This window comes from Lepisosteus oculatus, chromosome 4, assembly GCF_040954835.1.
Source record: "Lepisosteus oculatus isolate fLepOcu1 chromosome 4, fLepOcu1.hap2, whole genome shotgun sequence".
In the NCBI taxonomy this organism is placed as follows: Eukaryota; Metazoa; Chordata; class Actinopteri; order Semionotiformes; family Lepisosteidae; genus Lepisosteus; species Lepisosteus oculatus.
Window position 1 is genome coordinate 31,635,378 of NC_090699.1, and position 21,697 is coordinate 31,657,074.

Sequence of the window (21,697 nt, forward strand, 5' to 3'; positions counted from 1 at the left end):
GCTGATAAGCTCTAATACTGACACGTCTATTGTGCTCTTTAGAGTTAAACAATTTTACCATAATGCACTTGCTTAACTTTTCAGAACAATAGAAATATATTTGAATTGGATGAAATGAAGCAAGTAAAATATGATACTGTATCTTTGATTAAACAATATCAATTCAACAGTGTGGTTATGGCTGCTGTCACATCATCCAGGTGGATGCTGCAACTTGGTGGTGGTGGAGGGGAGTCCCCATTACCTGTAAAGCGCTTTGATTGGAGTGTTCAGAAAAGCGAAACATAAGTGCAAGCAATTATTATTATTATTACTACTACTCTTAATTTTGTAGTTGCTAATGATATGCTAGGCAACACTGTTTTTACTTATAGTAGTTTCACAGGCCAAATACATTAAGAATGTATATGACCACAATAATAATTATAAAATAATATAATACATTTAACATTTTATTTAAATGAAATTTCTGACTGTAATTGCAGGGTGCCCATTATGGATGTTTCTAAACATTATCGCACTATTCTTCCTTGATAAACCTTTCACAATTGACTGCTGTTCTATGCAGCTCTATTTGGAATGGCAGGTCAGTCTATGGGTGAGACCAGGCTCCGATGGCCACACAGGACACCGTTAATGTAACGGGTGAGGTGATTCAGGGGCAGGAGAGGGAAGGAAAGGGATCACTCTTGTGGAGTACCTTCACTCCTTGTTTCCCAGGCATCCCGGGCATTCCCCTTTCTCCCTGCAACAACGCAAAGACAACGGCATTTTTAGCATTAAAAGACAAAGCTGATGGCTATGGCTCTCTTAGTGAAATCATGAAACCGACCAAACGCCACGCTACTGTGCACCCTCATGGAGCCCAGAATCAAGACTGGTGCTCTTCTTGCCTTGATCATTTCTGGCCTTATTATGTGTTTGCTGCTGCCAACGTTATACGGCTGAAGCACAATGAAAAAGGTGAGGATAAACAAGAGACCCAGACCCTTATTGTTAATGTTGAAAGATCCAGGTGGGCATACAGTAAAAAGAGACTCTTCAGTGCTGTTTCTTCTTCATTTTCAGCACTTTTCACTACAAGCTGATTACTTAAATGGTAAAAAGGTTGTATTAATATTATTAGAATTAACAGATTTCCAAATATCATTTAAGATGTTTCACTATGTCTTGCAGTAATACATATATACAGTATAGATAAAATCAGTTGCCATTTCTCTGTGTTCATGAGGAATAACCTCACCCAATAAGAAAAGGCATTTTGGAATGTTTTTTCCGGTGTCGGGTATAAGAAACCTTGGCTTAACCCTGCTTCTCTGAGGAACAACCGCTTGTCTGTAGGGCGAGAACATCGGGACTCCTCTACAGAGAGACAAACCGAAGGGCAGCCGCCAAGGCGGAGACATGGGCGAGGGGGATTGCAGATAGTCGAATGTGAGCAGGAGAGAGAAGCTTACTATGGTATTTATAGCTTTTCAGGCCATGATGTCATGGGGAATTACAAGACAGAGTAGCAGAGGTGACCGTGACCTTGGTTCCACCATTCCTCCGGAACTGTTGTTATACGCTCTCTGTAAACTTCTAATGGAAAGCAAACCTAAACTCAAAAACTTCTTTTTGAGAACTTAAAATAAAAATCAAGTCAAATATTACTGAAAAGACTATAATTAGCTGTGTCAGACTAAAGTGTTATATAACAATGGGCTGTTGTCTTCCTTAGTCAGTTAAAAACTTTACTGTGGCTCAAATTGACAAAATAACCTCACCAGTAACTCATTGAAGGATAAGGATGAACTATACAGTATTGGTATAGATGAGAAAAACAGGAAAGAAGGCAAAAGTCAAGTTCATTATAAGTAAAGAAACCTATTTCTAATATAAAACTACAAAATTGAAATGAATTTGTTCTTAGCTGATCAGAAACTCTAAACAAAAGTTTTAAAAAAAGAAAAGGCAATACAAATCATTGGTTTTGTCCTTAAATACTCCAAGCACAACAGACTGAGGCATGATGAAGAGTTCTACAAAGAACAGCAAAAAAAGGAGGAACACACCCCCCACTTACTTTATGAGTTTTTCTTCACGGGGGAAGAAAAGGAAGTGATAAAAATTGAAAGGTGCCTCTGAAAACACGCGATTCCATAAAGACTGAACAAAGAGCTGCGTGATGGATGGGCGAAACAGCTCTGGCAGCCAGTCAAATAAAATGGCAGAGGGCTTGAGCTTGCAGCAAGTGGATTTCCAGACTCGCGCTGCTTGAGGACTGAAACAGGTGCGAGCTCTGCCAGAGCAACAGCGCCCATCTGACAGCGCGCCAGTCCAAGCTGCGTCCTGCCCAGCTGCTGCCCCCGGCACTTTCACACCAACCTGTCAGAAGGGATTGAGTGTCGCCCTTCCCGGAAGATGAAAGGACTGCCTCTTTCAGGCCGAACTGGAGACGAGCAGGGATGACTTTGGTTTAATCGAAGTGATTTCAAAGCCAGAGCCTTGGCTACAGCAGAATAATTTGCACAAACAGGAAAAGGAAACAGAGCCCCTTGATCCTGGGCTCTCATTTCACTGCCACACGAACCCTTTTTCACATCAGCTACACTTCAGCAGATCAGTACAATTTACACAGAGCAATGTTCTTGAGCTGCAACCTGCCTAGATCCCCTCATACAATACAGAAAGGATTTTTTTTGCCATGTTTTCTTGCAGAATAAGAGGTATACAAAATGGTCTCATTGAGAAACCTGAAAGTTGCATACAGTAATTTGCCTAAAACTGCTGTCATCAAATTTAAACTGGAAAATTAGTTTCAACAGTTGCTATTTAATATACATGGAATTTCTAACAATCATTTTCTTATCCATACTACAATAATACTTTTTTCACATACTGTTCTAAAAGTCTTTTTTCTTTGTTCGGCATTTCCTAATTTTATCACCAAGGAAGACCAATACATTTGAAAGACTTTAAGCTGTCATCCTCATATGCTACAGCATCAGCTTCTTGTGTCTCCCACTACAAAAAAATACCAGGCATGGCAGCCGTATTCAATGGTAAAAAAAAAAGATGTGTTTGGAAGAAAAAGGCTAAAGGTGTAACCTTCTGACTTTATAACTTTCTAACCTTTTCTAACACTGCCATTTCCTAAGTTCACCAGCAGAGGGCAATAAAGTATTACCAAAGGCAGTAAGGTGTGCAGTAGTGCTTTGCATCTGTGCAAGGTTAAAATGTTGCTTAAATGCTTACTACTGTATCTAGAATTTTGGAGGGCATTGTGAAGACAACTGTAATGTAAGCACAGCAGTTAAAGGAATCTATGGATTTGCACAGCATGTATTGACATACTATTCTGTGATAAACAAAGATGATTTGGCTCCAAGGCTAAAAATATCAAAGGCCAAACAGTGTTTGGACTTGTAAAAATCCCACTTTTCAAAGCTGCTTCACTAAGGTTTTCGTGCTGTCGTGCTATACAGCAGAGCACAGGAAGAGAATGCCCTGGGTATCACAGCTAGTGTCCCTTGACACTTCTGTCAGCTTTTGGCAGACAAACCTCTTCCACCTTTCCTTTGGTACATCCTATTATGAATTCTTAACCTCTGTCTTCAGCTTTCTCTGCCTGTAGCAGGAGATGTTCTTATCTGTTTGCACATCCTTTGTTTTGTTGATTTATAAATTACCAACTGTTTAAAAACTGTTTCACTTAACCAATGAATTACTGTACTGGGACAAACATCATAACACCCAGGTCACGTTCTGGACAACCTAGTTCCTTCAGGCCTTGTGGACATTTTCAAATCTACTTTTTAAGATGAAATGTTAGACTGGCAAATAACTATCCAAGTGGAAGCAACTTGGTAATAAATAAAATTACAGTAACAAGTAAGGATAGACCTGCATCTGTTAAAACTCCCCAAAAAGCAAGGTCTTACAGGAAATCTGGCTTATAAAGCATTGGGGTTATTACAATGAAATGTTTTTTTTTTCTTTAACTAAAAAATGTTTCAGAAAAAAAAACCTTTGAATTTTTCTGCTGGTAGTAGGTACTGTGGCCTTAATGCTCCTAAAGTGTATTTCTTTCCTAGTCTGATGATGAGGAGCTGATGGAGAAACCATACAGCAGTTCAGCCCATGATGTGAGACTTCTTGCTATGGCAACAGACAGTTACAGTCAAACGATGTGACGAATCCTTCCATGCTGTCAGGATCGGACTAGAAAACCTATCTGAAAAGCTGCAGTTTCCCTCAAACCAGGCACATCACTGTAAGCAGACTGGAGAATGGGGATATGTCACTCACGGGTACAAGACCTCTGACAGAGTTTGATATTTATGACTATAGGCAGATATCAAAGGCTATCAGGGGATTAAGGGATCCCACTAGCAGTTGTTGAGTCATTCCAACCAAGACCAACATCTCAAATGAAAAAAACAGACCATTTCCTTTCTAAATGCCTCCATATACTCCATAGAATTTGATAACATACAGTACATGAACATCAGAATGGACTTTCAAAAGCATGTTTCACGTTTATATTGGACTTAAATTAATGAAATATAATAAAATTATGCATTTTTTTCCCGCATGGTGAGTAAGGTTTTTCAAACAATACAGCTGAAATTGGAAATTTAATATATACATATAAGAACAATGAGAAAAGGAGGCAGTATGGAACAGGCTATCCAGCTGTGCTGTTGAAGTTGAAACTCTTTTCTTGGGAAACAACTGGATAGGATTCTTGGATCAATTTGCTACTACAATATGTACAGTACCAAACATGCCTGATGGGCCAGAATGCCTTGTTTGTGAACTTTCTTATGTTGTTTTGCTTAATACTGAGTTACTGATGCCTGATAAAGTGTCTTTTAAAATTGACATGAAATGTCATTCATATATGGATAAGTGATTAAAATGAAACAGTATTCTGGTTGCTGTTTTTTGTAGTTTGAATAGAGCCCTTTTCCATTATGAGTATATAGTACAGTATATTACACAACAGTTAAAAACTGAATCAAAATTCACAGTCACTGTTATACAGTGTATATACTGAAAAGGACAAAACATACATACTACTTTTTTACCTGACGCCAGCGTCAATTAAAGAGCATTGCATTAAAAACAAACTAATGTATACCAAGACAAATATTCAAATAAAAATGCTCATTAGCACTGCATTCATTGTTATAGTGTCTGTCATGCAAAAATCAAGCTTATAAGACCATGGAACATTGCAAGCCCCTTTTTATCTAAAAGAAATCCTCTTTACAATAATGCAGTTTAAATGAATCATTGGTGTCCACATAGCCGATTCTGGTACAGTATATTGTTATATTCTGGAAGTTGTAACAGGCAAGGTAGCAGTTAATACTAGTTAATACTAATACTTTTCTATTTTCTGACACATTACTTTACAATTTGTAACTTATTCTTCAACATGTGCATCTGGATAATGTATGTACAAACAAGAGTATTAGCTTATGATACATCTCAGACGTGTATCTCTGCATAACTAAGGAAGGGCACTGGAAAACATCTGTTTAAGAGCATGTAAACATTGAAGTTTCAATATTTATATAAATGTAGCAATAAAAAAGTGGTGAATCACTGCATAAATGTAAAGGGAAGTCACCAGGGTGACATTAGTGTTCTAATAGGTTTGGAATGAACTAAACCACGGCTTTAGCAATGTGCACTGTATTTACTAGATGCATAAGCTGATATGAAAAACAAGACAAGTCAACAGTGAGATCAAGAGACTATCAGCCTGAATGGGATAACTGCTGAGATACCTTTTCTCCTTTTTCTCCTGTTAGACCTCTTTTCCCTTCATCTCCCTACAGATGGATCCAGAAGCAGTTTAGTAGATAAGCTTAGTAGATAAACAGACAGATGGGACAAATAGCTTTAAGATAAGCACAAAACCGAGTTTTTGTTATTGAGTGAATTTAGATTACAAATGGTATCTGTCATTACCAATGACCTAGACGTTTGGATTAGGTTATCTAGAAAGAAACTTCCAGCAACCCCTGCAGTCACCCTGCTCGCCTTCAAAGGTGAAAGATTCTGATGTGGTGGAACTGTCCTGTTAAACCACAGCTTTCTTGCTAGGTGGTCCAAGAAACAGGGAAGGGGAAATGGAGATTCCATGAGAATAAGCCAAGGGGGAGCTTTGGAAGGCCAGAGTTTTATTGAGTTTTACTGTACTGGCATTTGGTTTAGACAGGAGGATTAACTTTCTCACTCTCGTTTCCAAAAGAGAGGCCAGGGATTTTAAAGGTTTGTTATAAATTATAAGTCCTGTTTTGAAAAAAAAACAATGAAAGAAGATCATGTTAAATGTATGTTGTCTTTTTTCAGTATAACAATTGAACAGCCACTGATGTTGTAGGCATACCAAGATCCTTGAGAAGACATCATTTCTGATTATGATTTCAGCATTTTTACCAAGTTGTACAATTTTGACTCGTGCTGGAACGTTTAACTCGTGGTGCTCAAACCCCACAAGTCTGCACTTGTTGTACTTGTTTAGGTTTTAAAAGCATCTGTTCATAAGACAATAAAGCGGATTATTCCATTTATAGTCCTATGATTCCTTTCAAAAAATAAATTAACCAGACATTTTTATTTTTAATGATGTTTAACTTAGTGTCACTGCTATGCATGAGATGTTAAAATACATTAAACTAACATACTGTATGTAGAAAACGGCTCCCTACCTTGGAACCTTCATCTCCCTTCGATCCCTGTCAAGAGACACAAGAAGTAAGATAGTACATTAGACCTTTCGAACTCACAATGCTAGGTAATATAATGTTGAGGTCTGCTCTATTAATGCATAAACCAGAGCAAATTAGTGAAACCACTTTAGAGGAGACTTTCAACTTCAAAGATCCTACAAATTCGATGAGGAGAAAATGAAAAATGTACTTTGCAATATTTCATGTGTTTATTGGTACACATTTTGATTTAACAACATAGATTAAAATGACTGGATTTACAGTGATTGAGGAGTAAAGGAGCCTTAATGTGGAAATGATGCATGCCATGCAGTGCTTCAGCATCACAGTAATGATGACATCCAGAGTAAAGCTTTAATGGATTAAATAGAGCACATTGTTTATCAAATAGAATGGAAGAGAAATCAGAGGTGATTTATTTACTTCCACAGGGATAGAGTTTTTTTTCAAATTAAAAATTCTTTTCTGCAATGGCATAGCTCATCATTACTTATGCCGAGCATTAACATTGTCCAGATGGAAAATGCTTGACCTTGTTATGAATCTTTTGGGAACAACAAACCTGTTTTCAAAAAAGGTTTTACACCAGCACCATAATGACCTGTTCTAATGATGTAACACTTTGCCAAGTATGGGGACTGTGATATGAAGGCTTGACAAACAAATGACCTACATAAGATGGGGTAAAGTTGAAAAATGAGGGGCTCTGACACCTGAATGAGCAGAGGATCTTGTGAAATAAAGGGGCCGGACTAGCTCTGCTGGTAATCTCAGGGTAGTGGGTTTGTGTCACACGTAGGGCACCAGGTCCTCCATGTTGGAGGTTGAGCACAAGGCTAACAGCCCTGTCCCGTAAAAAACTAATGTTACAGAAACAGCAACAGGATGTTGCTGCCCCTACGAGCAAACATCCATCCATCCTTGTGAAATAAGGATACACAGTCTAAAGCTCCATAAAAGGTTGTACCATTAGGGATCCTGCAGAGTGTATTTGCTCGGTGGGCACGTGGGAAAACCAGAAATCTTACCTTTGGACCTTCAAGACCTAGAGGGCCTGGCTCACCAGCATCTCCCTTACAAGCAAGAAATGAAAGAAAAGTCAGAGATGCAAAAGAAGGCGTTGTTGCAGGGATTTTTTGAAAAAAGAAATTTCATTGAGGCAAAAACCCAACCTTTTTGTTTTCAATGAAAAACCACAGCTTTGATTTTCTGTTTTGTGTGTGAAGTTACACTTCCTTGAAGCATTTCTTCTCACCAGTTGAGAATTGTACAGTAAATATGCTTTCCCTATCCCATCTCTCTTCTTTAATCAATTTAATTCATTGATGCTACTGAGCTTTTTGAAACAAGGAGCCTTTGCCTGAACAAATAGGGTTAAATAATCCCAAATAGAGTTTCTCCTCGCTTCTTTAATATGGAATTTTAAATGTCCCTCTTCCAAGCGCAGAACCATCACTGCGCAGAAGCAAAAACCTTTTATGGCACCTTTTATGGCACTAACTTAAGTGCAGCTAGTTCAATGAGTTGCGATGAGATGAGATAAACATTGGACAGCAAAATGCATACAATTCACATAATAAATAAATTATTAGAAATAAATGAATTGAACCATATTTACAAAGCAAGTGACCACTGAATTGAATCTTGTTGATCCAATCCATGTGATTGGATAATACAGTACTGGTAGTAATATAAATATATAATCCTACCTTCTGTCCTGGCAAGCCTGGAATCCCTGGTTCACCCTATAATTAAATAGTGTAAGTAAAGTTTTACTACTTAGTCTCAAAGCATGGATACGAATTGCTGTACAGAAATGGGATGCAAAACCAAGGTGTGAATCTTGCACGCCTATTATTTTACTTAATCATCACTTCAATCACTTCACATTTCTTCAAATAAGCTCTGTTTAAACATATGCCATATACAGACTATCAGGTGAATCCAGAGTCTATCCTGCCCAATTACATAAGATCATTTTAAAGATGTGTATGTGAATGCTTAAGTACGAAAGAAATTTCATGATTTGTGCTTTTTCATTTTTTTTAACAGTGATATAAAGATAAGTAAAAGCAAACTCACAATCTTATAGCCAAATAACAAACAATTTAGAACGTATGATAATGACTGATTGCTTTGTCCGCAACCGTGCATTAATGATCCTCGACGTTTGCATCTATTTAAATGTCTGAAATTGTAGTCAGATGGTCTAACAGAAAGCAGCTGCTAGCAATTACTACTAATTGATTAAATGCTCAACTGGACTGTTCTTAGGGCATACTTGAGAGGTAATTAGAAAGTTGGTCTGTATAAGCAAGATCGTCGACAGTTTTATGCCTCAGGGGAAAAGGTTATGAGAGAAGCTTAGTAAAAACACACTAAAGATTAAAAGGCAGGTCTGTCTTAAGGAGCGCAGTAATGCAGGATCTACCTGTAAACGGAACTCAAAAGCATGATTGGGAGTTCTGTTTCCTTCTTGTAAGAGAAAACTGCCCTTGTTAAAAAATGTCATACTAGATATTTAAGGATCTCAAAGTGGTTTCGATCAGCTACAGAGGCCTTCATGTTTATTCAACCCCATGAAGAAATGGGAATAATAGTATCACATAAGAGAAAGATGTATGGACTGGTTGTGCATAAAAAATCTGAAAATTTAAAAATATATAAACTCAGATTTGTCTTAATTCATTTAAGTCCAAAAATGTCACTACGGTCGAGAGTGAGAGTTTGCGAGAATTGTGACGTGAGGCAGCCTTTCGTGCTCACTAGACACTGTAATGACAAATGTAATGTGATGTGATATACGAGCAAACAAGTACAGGATGTACAGCAGACATTTCACTGCAGAAACAATCCAACGTGATCTGCATGCAGTCAACAAGTAAGTTGTATTAGTCGGCAAATATCTTGAAGCCAAGAGCAATATTTCTACTGGATTAAATTAGATGTATTCACAAGCCTGCTTCTTTACAATGTAATAGGGTTTTTTCACGTCACCAGATGTTTTGTTGCCTCATTCTGAATTGCAGATCATAATGCTGTGCATACCTAGAAATTTAGTCTATTTTGAGATGTAAATTGGAGGTTTTATATGTTTCATTTTACTTTCATAGTGGTTTAAATGGACACATCATGAACATTACTTAGGTATTATACCATAAGACAACATGGAAGCTGTGAATCTTTATGATAATGCATGTCATTAAAAGAAATCCATCTATTACAAAAAAGTAAATGGGTTTATTAATCCTATGAACTTTGTCAGGATTGCTAAAAATGGTATAAAGAATTACTGCCTCTGGCATGCTGCATTGAAATCATGCATAAACAGGAGAAAAGTGATTAAAAAATATACAAGAGGTTTATTAAAGAAACTAATCAAATCTGCATCACAATTCCCAAATCAACTACATTACTTAATATCCAGTATTGAAAAAAAAATGGTTTACTTCAGGGTCACTGCTTTTTTATTTGGTTTAATTGCCTCTGCTTCTTCAAATTAATTAAACGATCATTCTCAGACCCATATAAGAAAATATTTGAAGCACTCAGAGTTGATGTATACTAGCCCTGCAAGACATAGACTCCTACTGAATAACATAATCAGTTACAGGTATTGAAAAAATAAGGCAAGGACCATTATTACAGAAACAAAAAACAAAATGTGAGGTTTTACTGTTCCTACCTTCATTCCTGGCATGTTCTGGAAGTAAAAAAAAGTAATGTCAATTACAGTAGAAGTTGTTGTTATACAGTGAATTGTGATACTGCATTTAAGGTTAGTAACAAGAATGTTTGTACACAAGCTGGGGTATATATACAGTATATATTTATGATTCAGGGCGGGTAAGTACTGTATAAAGTGGCAGCAAGAACTTGGAAGAACATCCAAGAAATGTGAAACAAAGTCCAGTGCCAGGTTGTAAATTAAAAAGGAGAAGACAAGACATTTTGAGGGAAGAACCCTACACCAACTGTGAAATAAGGTCTGCAACAAAATGTAAGCTACTGCATAAATATTCATCAAAAATCAACAGCAATAAGGTATTGTCATTTACAGTACATTTCTTCATGCTTAAAGTAACAATCCAAACAGATATAATAATAGAAATTCAATACAAAAGGAAAGGAAAGTTAATATTTTTTACAAAGTATGCTTGAGAGGTAATTATAGAATTATATATATATAATATATATATATAGAACTATAGATCTTTTAAAGACAAGATTCAGGAAATTTGCATTTCTAAAGTGCATGTATTTCAGTTACAGAATTATTTTTTGCAGGTTGCCTTTAAGAGGAAGACCCAACCTTAGGATCTTTTCCGGGCTTTCCTGGTTCTCCAGGTTTTCCCTAGATAAAAAAAAAGAAAAAAAATCATTTACAAGAGTTTGCTAACCACTCTTTTTTAAGTGCAGTTCGTTTAAAGCATTTGGATAATTTAAGAACAGACTCATTTCAAGTCTGAAACAGTTTGTAAACAGTTTATTTCCAGACATGTATGAGTATATATTTTGTAAACACTATATAAACATTTCATTCAACACTCATTAGTAATCTTTTGGATGCAAGGTAGGATTCACTAATCATTCTGACATACGGTAAGAAGCCATTTCACTCCTTAAAAAGATTAGGTGTAATTAAACCAGAATGCTATTTAAAATAGTGCATTATTAAAATACTACATATCTGTATACACTTTGGTAAATTACAAACCCTTTAGAAAAACAACTGAACCGTCAGAGGACCCAAAAACTTTTGTTAAAATTTAACTTTTTAAAATTGTACATTTAAATTTTATTCACTGGATGTAGCAGTAATTTGAACATTTTGGTCCACTGTACCACTGCTGCAACCGATAAATATAGACATGCACAATAATCAAGGAGAGACGCAATAAGGAAGGTTATTGATCCACTGGAAGATATAATCTTATACAGACCCAGGTACCAGGGATCTTACCGGCATCCCACTGGGACCTTCTGGTCCTGGGGCCCCAGGAGGTCCAGGTGGGCCAGGGGGTCCCAGGATTCCTGGCTCTCCCTTGTCGCCCTGCTAAGAGACCAAATGTTATAAACTCGCCACCCTTTTTATGGTGGGAAAATAAATACAAAATTATGGTTGGTTTAAAGTTAGTGAGAAGAAGCAGGAACCATATTAGCAGAAAAGGCCATGTTTGAGTAGTGGATCAGTTTGTGTTGCTGATGTACCATGTTTGGAGACAAAAAAAAAACATTTAACAGAAGTAAATTTACTGCTAATTCTAGAACGAAGAATTAAAATATAGTTACCAAACTGTATGTTTAAATGTCTTTTGACCAAAGACATGCTGTCATTGTAAATTTCTTCAATAATGTTTTTACAATCTTGAGCTTACGAAATGTTTCCTGCATAAAAAGTGGGTTGCCTGTACAGAGACAGGTTCATCCTCTAAATGTACTTCCACACAACAAAATGGCACATACAACAAAACAGCTGAACTAATCAAAATCAGTGGCACATAACACAAATTAGTTTTACTAACCTCAGTCTTATAAAAGACAAGAAATAATGAAAATGTTAGCAGAAAAAAAAACTTTCATATTCAGTTCTAGTCTGCACAAAGAAGAGCGTGAAAATGTTAAGAACTTATTAATTCATTATTCCTTATTTTCCAGGAAGAACTTTAATCATAAGACATATGGGTTTCACAGCCTTTCTTACTCCATTGGATTCAAGATGGTGATTCACTTCTATTCCTAGTGATATCACCACACCAAGAAAATACTGAGGCCTTCAACTCCCAAGGCTCTTAAAACAATGCCGTGTTTCTTCCGAAAATAAACACATCTGAACCCTCTAGTCATAAATAACTAACCCAAATGAAATAGACCAAAATAAATGAAAAGACTAAACAAAAGTGAAACTTGTCAAGCAAAGAACAAAGGCAGAATTTCATCTAAAATAAAGAATACTACTTTCAGACATGACAAATTAATCAGATTTTGGGGCCTCAAAAGGAAGCTGACTGTTAGTTCAGAAAACTGTATTAATAACACATTAACTGAAGCTTTTTGTGCCACTCATGAGCAGTCTTAAAGCTACTCATATACTACTTATTTTTAAAGTTTTATGAACAAGTTTGTTATAGTAACATGCAAAATAGATGGTTAACTATGAAAATGGCAATTCGACCATACTGTAGATTAAGAAGCTGTATGCAATATTGCACAGCTGCATTTACAGTAAATGCTGTGCAACTGAAGGAAATTTGTATCATCACGAACCTCTTCTGGGTTGTCCTTAAAATATTCTGACTGAAATTGTTAAGCAAGGCTTACATTTGTCAATTCAAGGGTCTAGGTCTCCATTTCTGAAACTTGAATCACTGAGAGGTGTTGATTTAAAAAAAATTGGGTTGTTTGGGTGAAAATGCCTCTGAATTGAACAATGCCGCAAAGCGAATACTCTCCACATTGCGTGTCTAATAACAATACAGAAGAGAGATCTTTCTTTCTGTACATTACATTCCAAATTCTGTATTTACAATTAATAAGATTAAAGTGGTAATGGAACACCACATCTTTCTTAGAATGTGCCCAGATTCTATGTATGAAACAGAAAATTTTGTACTGCCTACTTTGTTGCATTGTCTCCAAACATGGTATTTTATCCTGGCAAAAAAAAATATACCAGTAGAAAAAAATAGGATGCAGAAGCCAAAAACAAATTCTGTGTCAAAAGTCATTTTTGCCAGTTGGCAAGAGTTCATTTTGCATGCTATGGAAATTTCAAGTTAGAGATGGAAACCTTATTTGTGTCAATCTAATGTTCTTTTCATTTATTATCTGACCTGCATTATGTAAATAAGGTTGACATATTGAGACTGCTTTCTCATGTTTATTCATTTTACAACCCCATCTACTTAATAAATGCACATCTACTTAATAAAACAGGGCTGCTAATTTGTTAGCTCCCTCTAAATCATGTTGAGTATTATCCATTACATATTTTTGGGATAAAGTTACACCTTTGTATAATTTGATGACATTGTAACAGCATCCATGCCATTGGTTATCATTGTGTTTTTTGCATCCGGTTTTGTTTAATTCTGGATATATATAAATAAATTAAATGACTGAATAAATAAATATCATTATCGAAAGTATGGAAGAATGCAAAGTAAAAAATACAACTTCAAAACTGCCAGTCTTTTTACCTGTTACACCATTGATTTGAAATGCCCATATATTGTAACCACTACAATCTCTGATATAAGCTCAGGAGTCATATACATTAAGACATAATAACATATTTTACCTCTTTCTCTAGCGCTGTCCTAGAAAGTGAATGCGGAAGACTACAGTCTACAGATTAGTCCAAAGACTGTAGCTATATTTTGTTGGAGACAGACTTCATAGCGGTAATGAGCCAAGGATCTTCCAGCTGACCTAAATCAGTTGTGTCTCAGCCTGTAAAGTGCTACCTCTTAGATAAATTACATATGGTTTAGCAATGGCATAGCCTGTACACTGATTGGAGGACTAGACTGAATTAGCCACTCAGACGCCCTAATATATAGCACTTGCTTAAAAAACTTTGCACTTTCTTCTTTTTATATCACTTTTCAGTGTCATAACTGTGATTAAATCTTTCAAAATGCCAAGTACTCCAATAGACAGTAAGTATGCATGGTACCCTAGAGGGTTACAATTGTGTACTTTCCGAGCCGGCATCCTGGAAAAGCAGAGAGGGCAGAAAGAAATGTACCTTGAAGCGCTTTAGGATTAAAGGGCTCATTGGATGCAGGTTGCGAACGGTGATAGGCAACATCTGCTGAGGTCACAAAGCACAGGTGGCCAGAGGGGTAAAAGTCACAGGGCAACAATGTCACCAGAGGACCAGGGGCAAGAGGAAGAGAAAGGGGAAAGGGGTTGGAAGAAAGAGAGAAAAACAGAAATAGTGATAGTGAATAGCAGGGTTTTGTTGAAAGAGGCAGAGAAGGACAGGGGAGAAATGCAATAGCAATGCAGTTCTAGCTCTGGGAGTGCATTTGAAAAGGGGCAAATTGCCACATCTAAAAATGGTAAGAAAATCACAGACTAGGTAGGAAGGAGGGGTAATGATCTTTAAATGCTGCCAAAGAAAAGAGTAATATGGTAAATGTAAACATAATCAGATAAATATTTTATTGCGATAACACTACATGAGATGCACCAATATCTTACCAAAAAGCACTGTTCAAGGATTAGACCATCTAGAATAACTATCCCTTTGAATTATCATCCTAGAATGACGACTGACGAATAAAGCTCTAAATCACAAAATCATTTTTAAATAAATAATCTTTTTCCCCATATTCGTACAAAATATCAAATGATCATATTTCATTGAACAGGCAACAGTTTAATACTAGTTTAAAAATATTTGTCCTAATCCCTGAAATTGTCTAGAGATGATTTTTCATGAGAGAGTTTCTTGGTTCACATCCTGTGATGGGCATTTATGCTTTTTCATGCACAGATACTAACCTGCACTCCACCTGCCTGTGTTTGAGTATTATTTTTATTGGAGGATTGAAATTTAATCCTTTCCATAGGGAGTAACAAGTCATTTTGATTTTCAAGTCTTCAGGTTTTCGGGGTTATACTGTACCAATGTATCCTGGTTGACATACTATATACAAATAAGTACAAATGAACTCCCATTCCTAGATGCTGCTGTGGGAAGACTGATTTTGCTTCAGTCTTGCTGCAAAGAGAAGGCATAACACTTCCTGTGCACCATCTTCAAGCACAGGTGTGTGTATACTCCATGTCATTTTACAGTCATGCGTTACAGATATATTTTTGCATAACATGGATATTTCGATTTTGCCAAAGAGCACAGTACATCTCAAGCATAGTTCTGAACTATATTTACTATAAGTATTTAATAAATTGGTGCGCAGTTCAATTAGCATATTTGTAGTATTGTGAATCTTTTCATTTAAAGATGGATAAATAGCGAGGACGGGTATTTAAAAAATGTACTTGCTGTATCATGGATTTTACTGAATGTCCCAGATGAAGTCCAGATGAATGCATATCGCAGGAAATAAGCTAATTATAGTTAGGTTCTGAGAACATGGCACCTGCTGGCACTTTATTGCAGCTTGAGATTTAGTAGCTGTGCACTGCAATGTGCAGTTTGGGATTGACTCCAGACCCTGTCATGGAATACTGTTTCTCTTTGCAGTGGGACTGGATAGAGCAGGTACCTACAAACCTTGAGGACCAGGATCTGATTGGAGCGTAGCGCAGCTAATGTTTTCACTGGGAGCTCCTACAGAACGTTAAACACACAATAGCTGGTGACTCCCTCTACACTCAGAATCCCACACACCCCCTGTGTCCTCATACACCAGAGCACAACACATTTCACCAGGATCTGCCTGCCTCCTGGCCTTCAAGCCACACCATGAGTCAGAACAGATCTAGCATAGAGCACACAGGAAGAAGGTACAATATGTAAAACAACACAAAAATACAAATGAGAGACGGATGAAAACAATGTCTTATCATTTGAAAGAAGGCGATATCCATGAACAACCTGTTTCTTACATATTAATATTATCGAGGATTTGAAAAGATACCACTATTAAAGTCTTCTTTTTTCAGTTATTTCTTGGGATAATTTGTCAAAATTTAACTAGCATAATTTCCTGAAACATCTTCATGAAGGCATTTGTACCTACAATAAGATGGCTTATTCTTAGAGCACACTAATAATCAGTCATTCCTGTTTGGGGTAGGGTGCAGATTATTTAACTATAGTTCTTATTTTTATTAAGGATCTATAGATCTTCTGACTGCATCTTTGTCATGAAAATATAACTTCATGAAAACCTTAAAATCAGATAGAAATTCCTTACCCTATTTGGGTTTGTATGTTCAGTATTTATAAATTTAATTTTCCAACATAGGAACACACATAGAAATGCATGAAAACTATTCAGGTGAAACGTATAAAGGGGAGTAATTGAGAAAAGACTAGCAGCACAACACTTTTTAATAAAACAAAAAACAACTAATTTAAACATAAATGTCTCGCTAAAAGGAAGAAAATGTTTTTTAAAGAAACTGCAGTGTGCTACTTTTGTTCCATAATGGCACAATCACATAGAGAACACTTGGCGTAACACATGGAGTAACATCTAGTTTGGATGGTTTCCACCATCCTTGTTTTTATGTAACAATACAGGGGTAGCCTATTTATGTGACAGTGCGTGAGGCACATGCAAGAGAGAGCTGGACAGACAGGAGCCTGAGGGCTGAAGGGAAACAACTGCAAGGCTTTAAAAAATGGAATTTCTCTTACATAAGAGTGGAGGGGTCAGAGTGAACACAGTTGCTGGCAAAGAGAAGGCTTTTGGAAACAGCTGACAGGCTACTGTTGAAAAGTAGACTAAAGAAAGCCCACTAAACACCTCCTCACCAGCCATAAAGGGGCATCTGTAATGCTGAATTTTAATACCAGGTGTGTTGTCTTATTCTTAGTGAAAACATTCTAGCCAAAGAATGCATCCTTGATGTTCTCAAATCTTTCAGTATACGTTTTGGTTCAAGAATACTAGTACACAACGAGGATATTTACAGGTAAATAATCTAATCAAGGAAAATATTTGGAACAAGTGGTTCACACCAACATTACAGTATAGGATGTCTACAATTGAAATCACATTTGTAGAAATACAGCTTATAAGCTTATATTGCTGACACCTTTATCCTACAAAACACTCTTACAGTATGCAATAAGGATGTTCAGTTTTGATTTTCCTGTCATCAAAGTCTTTAATTAAAAATAAAAGAATTAACTTACCCTATGAGAGTAATCTCCACATGCTCCCTGCAAATAAAGGAGAATTAATGTGAATGAAACATCCTTAAACCAAAACACTTTTGTTCATAAATTATAAATAATACATTTTAAGATAAATTTAAAATAAAATAATTGTGTTCATTAAGTTAACTATAATATTGTTTCAGTACATACAATACTGAACCAAAACACTGGACAATAATTGTGATCAACAGGGGTAATCCAGTCTGCCCATTATTGTGGTGTACAGTGTTTGATGTGTAGTATGTACCATGATTCCTGAGAACTGCAAAGTTATCACAGACCAGGCATTCTCCTCAGTATGCTGTGTAGGAAGCAAGAAGGCAGAAGCTTAATTGAAGCTGAAGGCAGACCTGAGTAATGATTTAAATTCAAACCTTAACAGGTAGTAGTTGGTAGATAAAATGTTGAATGTTCTGATCTACATCAGTTGCAGTTCTCATCAACCCACATGTAGATCTGAGCCAGCTGTTGATGGTCTCGTATCCTGGCACATATCCATGAACGTCTAATGGAATGGATGTTGTGACATGCTACAGCTGTAATGGCTAATGGAGGTGGGCTGATCTGCTATTAGAAATATTTGGGGATTTTCTGGTAGGTCAGTTCATGTGTAATGGTTTTCAAACTTTCTTTTTATAACATGACCATTTTCTTAAAAAACAGAAACTTGTAAACTACTATTTTCTGGCTAGGGGTCTATACGTCACCTTTATAGGTGACAATGTGTCAGAATAGTTATGTCAAAAAGGATGGTACACATTAACACAAAGAGCCGTTAGAAACAAAAGAAAGCCATTTGGCCCAACTACCCAATTTTGTAGTTAGAAACGAACTGATACAAGGATCAGTGTTACATACTCCCATAACCCCTTGTGTAAATAACTGTTTTCAGTACTTCCACATCCAACTGACAAAGCAATCAACTTCATAACTTACTGTCATTATTTATCTCTTCTGTAGATGCCACTTATTAAAAGGATCTAAAATCCTATGGCAAAAAACTACTGACATACAGAAAAAATATGATTCTCTGACTTTTGTTCGAAACAAAATAACTACAACTCAAATGGAAGTACAATTAATTTAATACATATTTAAATTACAAAAATATTCCACATCTTATAAAATTATTTCCATTCTTATTAATTGGAATTGTAACTGTTTATTTACATAAAATGTCCCTAAAATTGGGATACGGAGAAGAAGCTACAGAGATATCGCGTAGAAGTCTCTTGAGTGCTGATACAATTTAAGTAACACACAATACAAGAAAAATACGGTGGAAGCTACAGTATATATAATAAACATGATGTTGTTGTTCATGTTTTTATTGATACTGAAAACACCTAACAGCATGTATGACAAATTAATTTCCAAATGGCTTTACCTTCGTTTCAAATAAAAGAGAATGTGTTCTATATTGAGAACACATTGAAGGCACTTTCTTTGAAAGGAGTTACTACGGTAAATATCTTACATCAAAGCTTTTGCTACATGTTAAAAGGTGTCTCACCTTTTCCCCTTTTGGACCAGGCTCACCCTAAAAGAAACATACAGTACACCATCAGAATTTGTAAACCCATCCAGAGCATGAATCCATCGTCATCAAAGAAAGAAAAAAATAAAACAACTTACTTGGCTTCCTTTAGGCCCCCGTGACCCCTTTTTAAAATGAACAAAATGAAATAGGAAATTAATGTAACTGATTAGAATTATGGCATGTAATATGAGGTGAACAATTTTCAGACCAACAACATATTGAACTCTGCAGTGACTCCATTGCTTTTACATGTAAAAAGGCATCATAAAATTATAGGCCAGACATTGACATCGAGTGGTAGGGGCTGGCTATATATAAGAATATTACATAGGAAACCCTAAACTTAAAGTAATAAAATATGCTCATAAAAAGAACAACACTTTACTACATCCTTGTTCTTACTACACTGAAGGATGGCCATTAAATAATTTGAAGTCATGGGGACCATTGTTTGAAACAGAGTAAGTTCATTTATACGGTTCATCTACAGTTCAGCACAGTACACTTGAGGAAATGCCTTTAGAAAATAGTCTATGGAAGTACATTCTAGCAGCAAACAGAACATGTTTTAGAGGTACACAAAGCTCACAGAACAGATAACTGGGTCTGTGAAACACAGATTCTTGTCGTGCTGAATCTGCTCAGTATGAAACATAATTAAAAAACGAATACAGAAAGACCACAGATCTGAATTCCATATGAAACATGAATAGAAAAGATGAAGCTCATATAAGACAGGAAACCGATCTCTAAAACAGTAAATCAACGGCCCAGATGAAAGGGTGATTCTTGCTGTTTTAAGACCTAAATCCATACTTTGAAAAGCCAGGGAGTTTCAATAACACCATCCATTAGGGACCCCTTACAAATGGAAGCAAGCTCATAAACATGTCACCTTGATGTACAGAACTTCACTTTGTTTCTTTCTGAAACCTTTCCCATACACTTCTCTGTGAAAGTACCGTTCAACATATTTTCTTTCCTTTCTTAGAGGTTTACAAACCTAAACGTGAATTTCTTAGCTGGTGAATTGAATTTAATCAGAAAGTAATAACAAGAGTTGTGTTGTGTTGTTTTCAAGCTTAGCCGGGCAGGGGACATAAATTGGCTAATCTAACAGGGCTAAGTTTGAAGGAGTCCATTACAGAGGGTGACATCACTCCCTGGAAACCTACAGGGAGTGCAGAACTCTCCTGCAGCACAAGATCAGGCCTTTTGGTGTAGAACAGTTTGCTGCTGTTTACAGTGCGGAGCTGTGTGAGTGTAGCCCATGAGGGATTCTGATCAAATGCTAGCAGGTGTAGAGCTGCATTCAACATTCTAACTTCCTTTCATTACATATGAAGTATTTTAAAACAAACTGAACACTGACAGACAAAAACTAAGCACATGTTGATGCCCAAAACACTTATTTTATCAAACAGAAGTACAGTATGATTTAAATAATTAAAGTCATGCAAACATAATACCATTATGCCCTCATGTTTAGAAACACAATTTCAAAAGAAAAACAATAAGATTTGTTTTTTTTGTCAGTACTTTGTACTGTTTCACTTCTGATGGTGGCTCTTACCATATCTCCTTTCAGTCCCTTTTCTCCCTAAAAACAAAGAATAGGACATAATAAATACTGAAGAAGTGACAGTTGTTCTCAGAACATGCTCATTCAGTCTATTTTAGCTGCAAGCAAAAGAAATGTGTTTCCACTTTTTCTGGAAGTTAACATGTAAAAATGACCGATGCTCTTGTGATAAAATAACTGGACTAGCAGGCTCCAGCAGAGGACTAATACATTCCCCAGACAGCAGTTTTCCCTGGACAAGAATGATTGTGATAATCAAAGGGATTTACTAAACACATCACTACATCTTCTCCTCTTCATAGTACAGTCTGCCCGAAAGAATCAGCAATTACTCACATATGTTTATTTTAAAAATCCCTACAATTCTAGAGGTTAAAAACTATTATTTCTTAGTCAAGGCAAAATTATTTTATTTTTGGTAAAAGATGTTACCTTAAGACAGCTTCTGCCTTAACATAAGTTAATAACATAATGCAAATAATTAGTAGTGATAATGAATATTTTTTTGGAAGTAGTGAACTACTGTACTTTATGCTTAATTCAAGGTACGTTTACCAGATTGTTCAAACACTTACTGGCTTTCCATCCAAACCAATTGGACCCTGAAACGAAAGAGGAACATAAAGCTATTAATTTTTTTGACTCAAATAACAAATCTAAATTGTTGTTTTACATGTAAAAACATGGTGTCTCAAAAAAAATTTGCATAAATGTCAATGATGGCATTAAACCCAAGGTCAGAAGGCAATTAATTTGGGAATATATTTCAGCACATGGCTTTGTTTGCATCAGAACACAGCACTGACTTTAAAGCTGCCTCATAAAATGGGTCTGAAGGAACCTAAAGAAAACTGAATGCAAATGAATTGGCAACAATATAAATTACTTTACAGGGGCCAAAATTCACTGTTATTAAAACTATTAATAAAACTAAAAATGACAAATGCTTGCCTTCAGTTAATAATCATACAATTAATCATTAA

General features: G+C 36.2%; 1 protein-coding gene across 1 annotated transcript in view; it reads right to left on the reverse strand.

Annotated features, from left to right (window-relative positions):
• col13a1 (collagen, type XIII, alpha 1) overlaps positions 1-21,697 on the reverse strand; it is a 76,450-nt gene that overhangs the window by 38,841 nt on the left and 15,912 nt on the right. The window contains exons 6-18 of the mRNA XM_015346933.2: positions 21,290-21,316; positions 20,706-20,732; positions 19,228-19,254; positions 19,106-19,132; positions 17,569-17,595; positions 15,976-16,032; positions 11,692-11,781; positions 11,041-11,082; positions 10,414-10,431; positions 8,438-8,473; positions 7,757-7,801; positions 6,708-6,734; positions 701-745 (exon numbers count right to left, since the gene is read on the reverse strand). Of these exons, the coding sequence (XP_015202419.2) occupies positions 701-745; positions 6,708-6,734; positions 7,757-7,801; positions 8,438-8,473; positions 10,414-10,431; positions 11,041-11,082; positions 11,692-11,781; positions 15,976-16,032; positions 17,569-17,595; positions 19,106-19,132; positions 19,228-19,254; positions 20,706-20,732; positions 21,290-21,316 (495 nt within the window). The remainder of the gene's footprint in view (positions 1-700; positions 746-6,707; positions 6,735-7,756; positions 7,802-8,437; positions 8,474-10,413; positions 10,432-11,040; positions 11,083-11,691; positions 11,782-15,975; positions 16,033-17,568; positions 17,596-19,105; positions 19,133-19,227; positions 19,255-20,705; positions 20,733-21,289; positions 21,317-21,697) is intronic.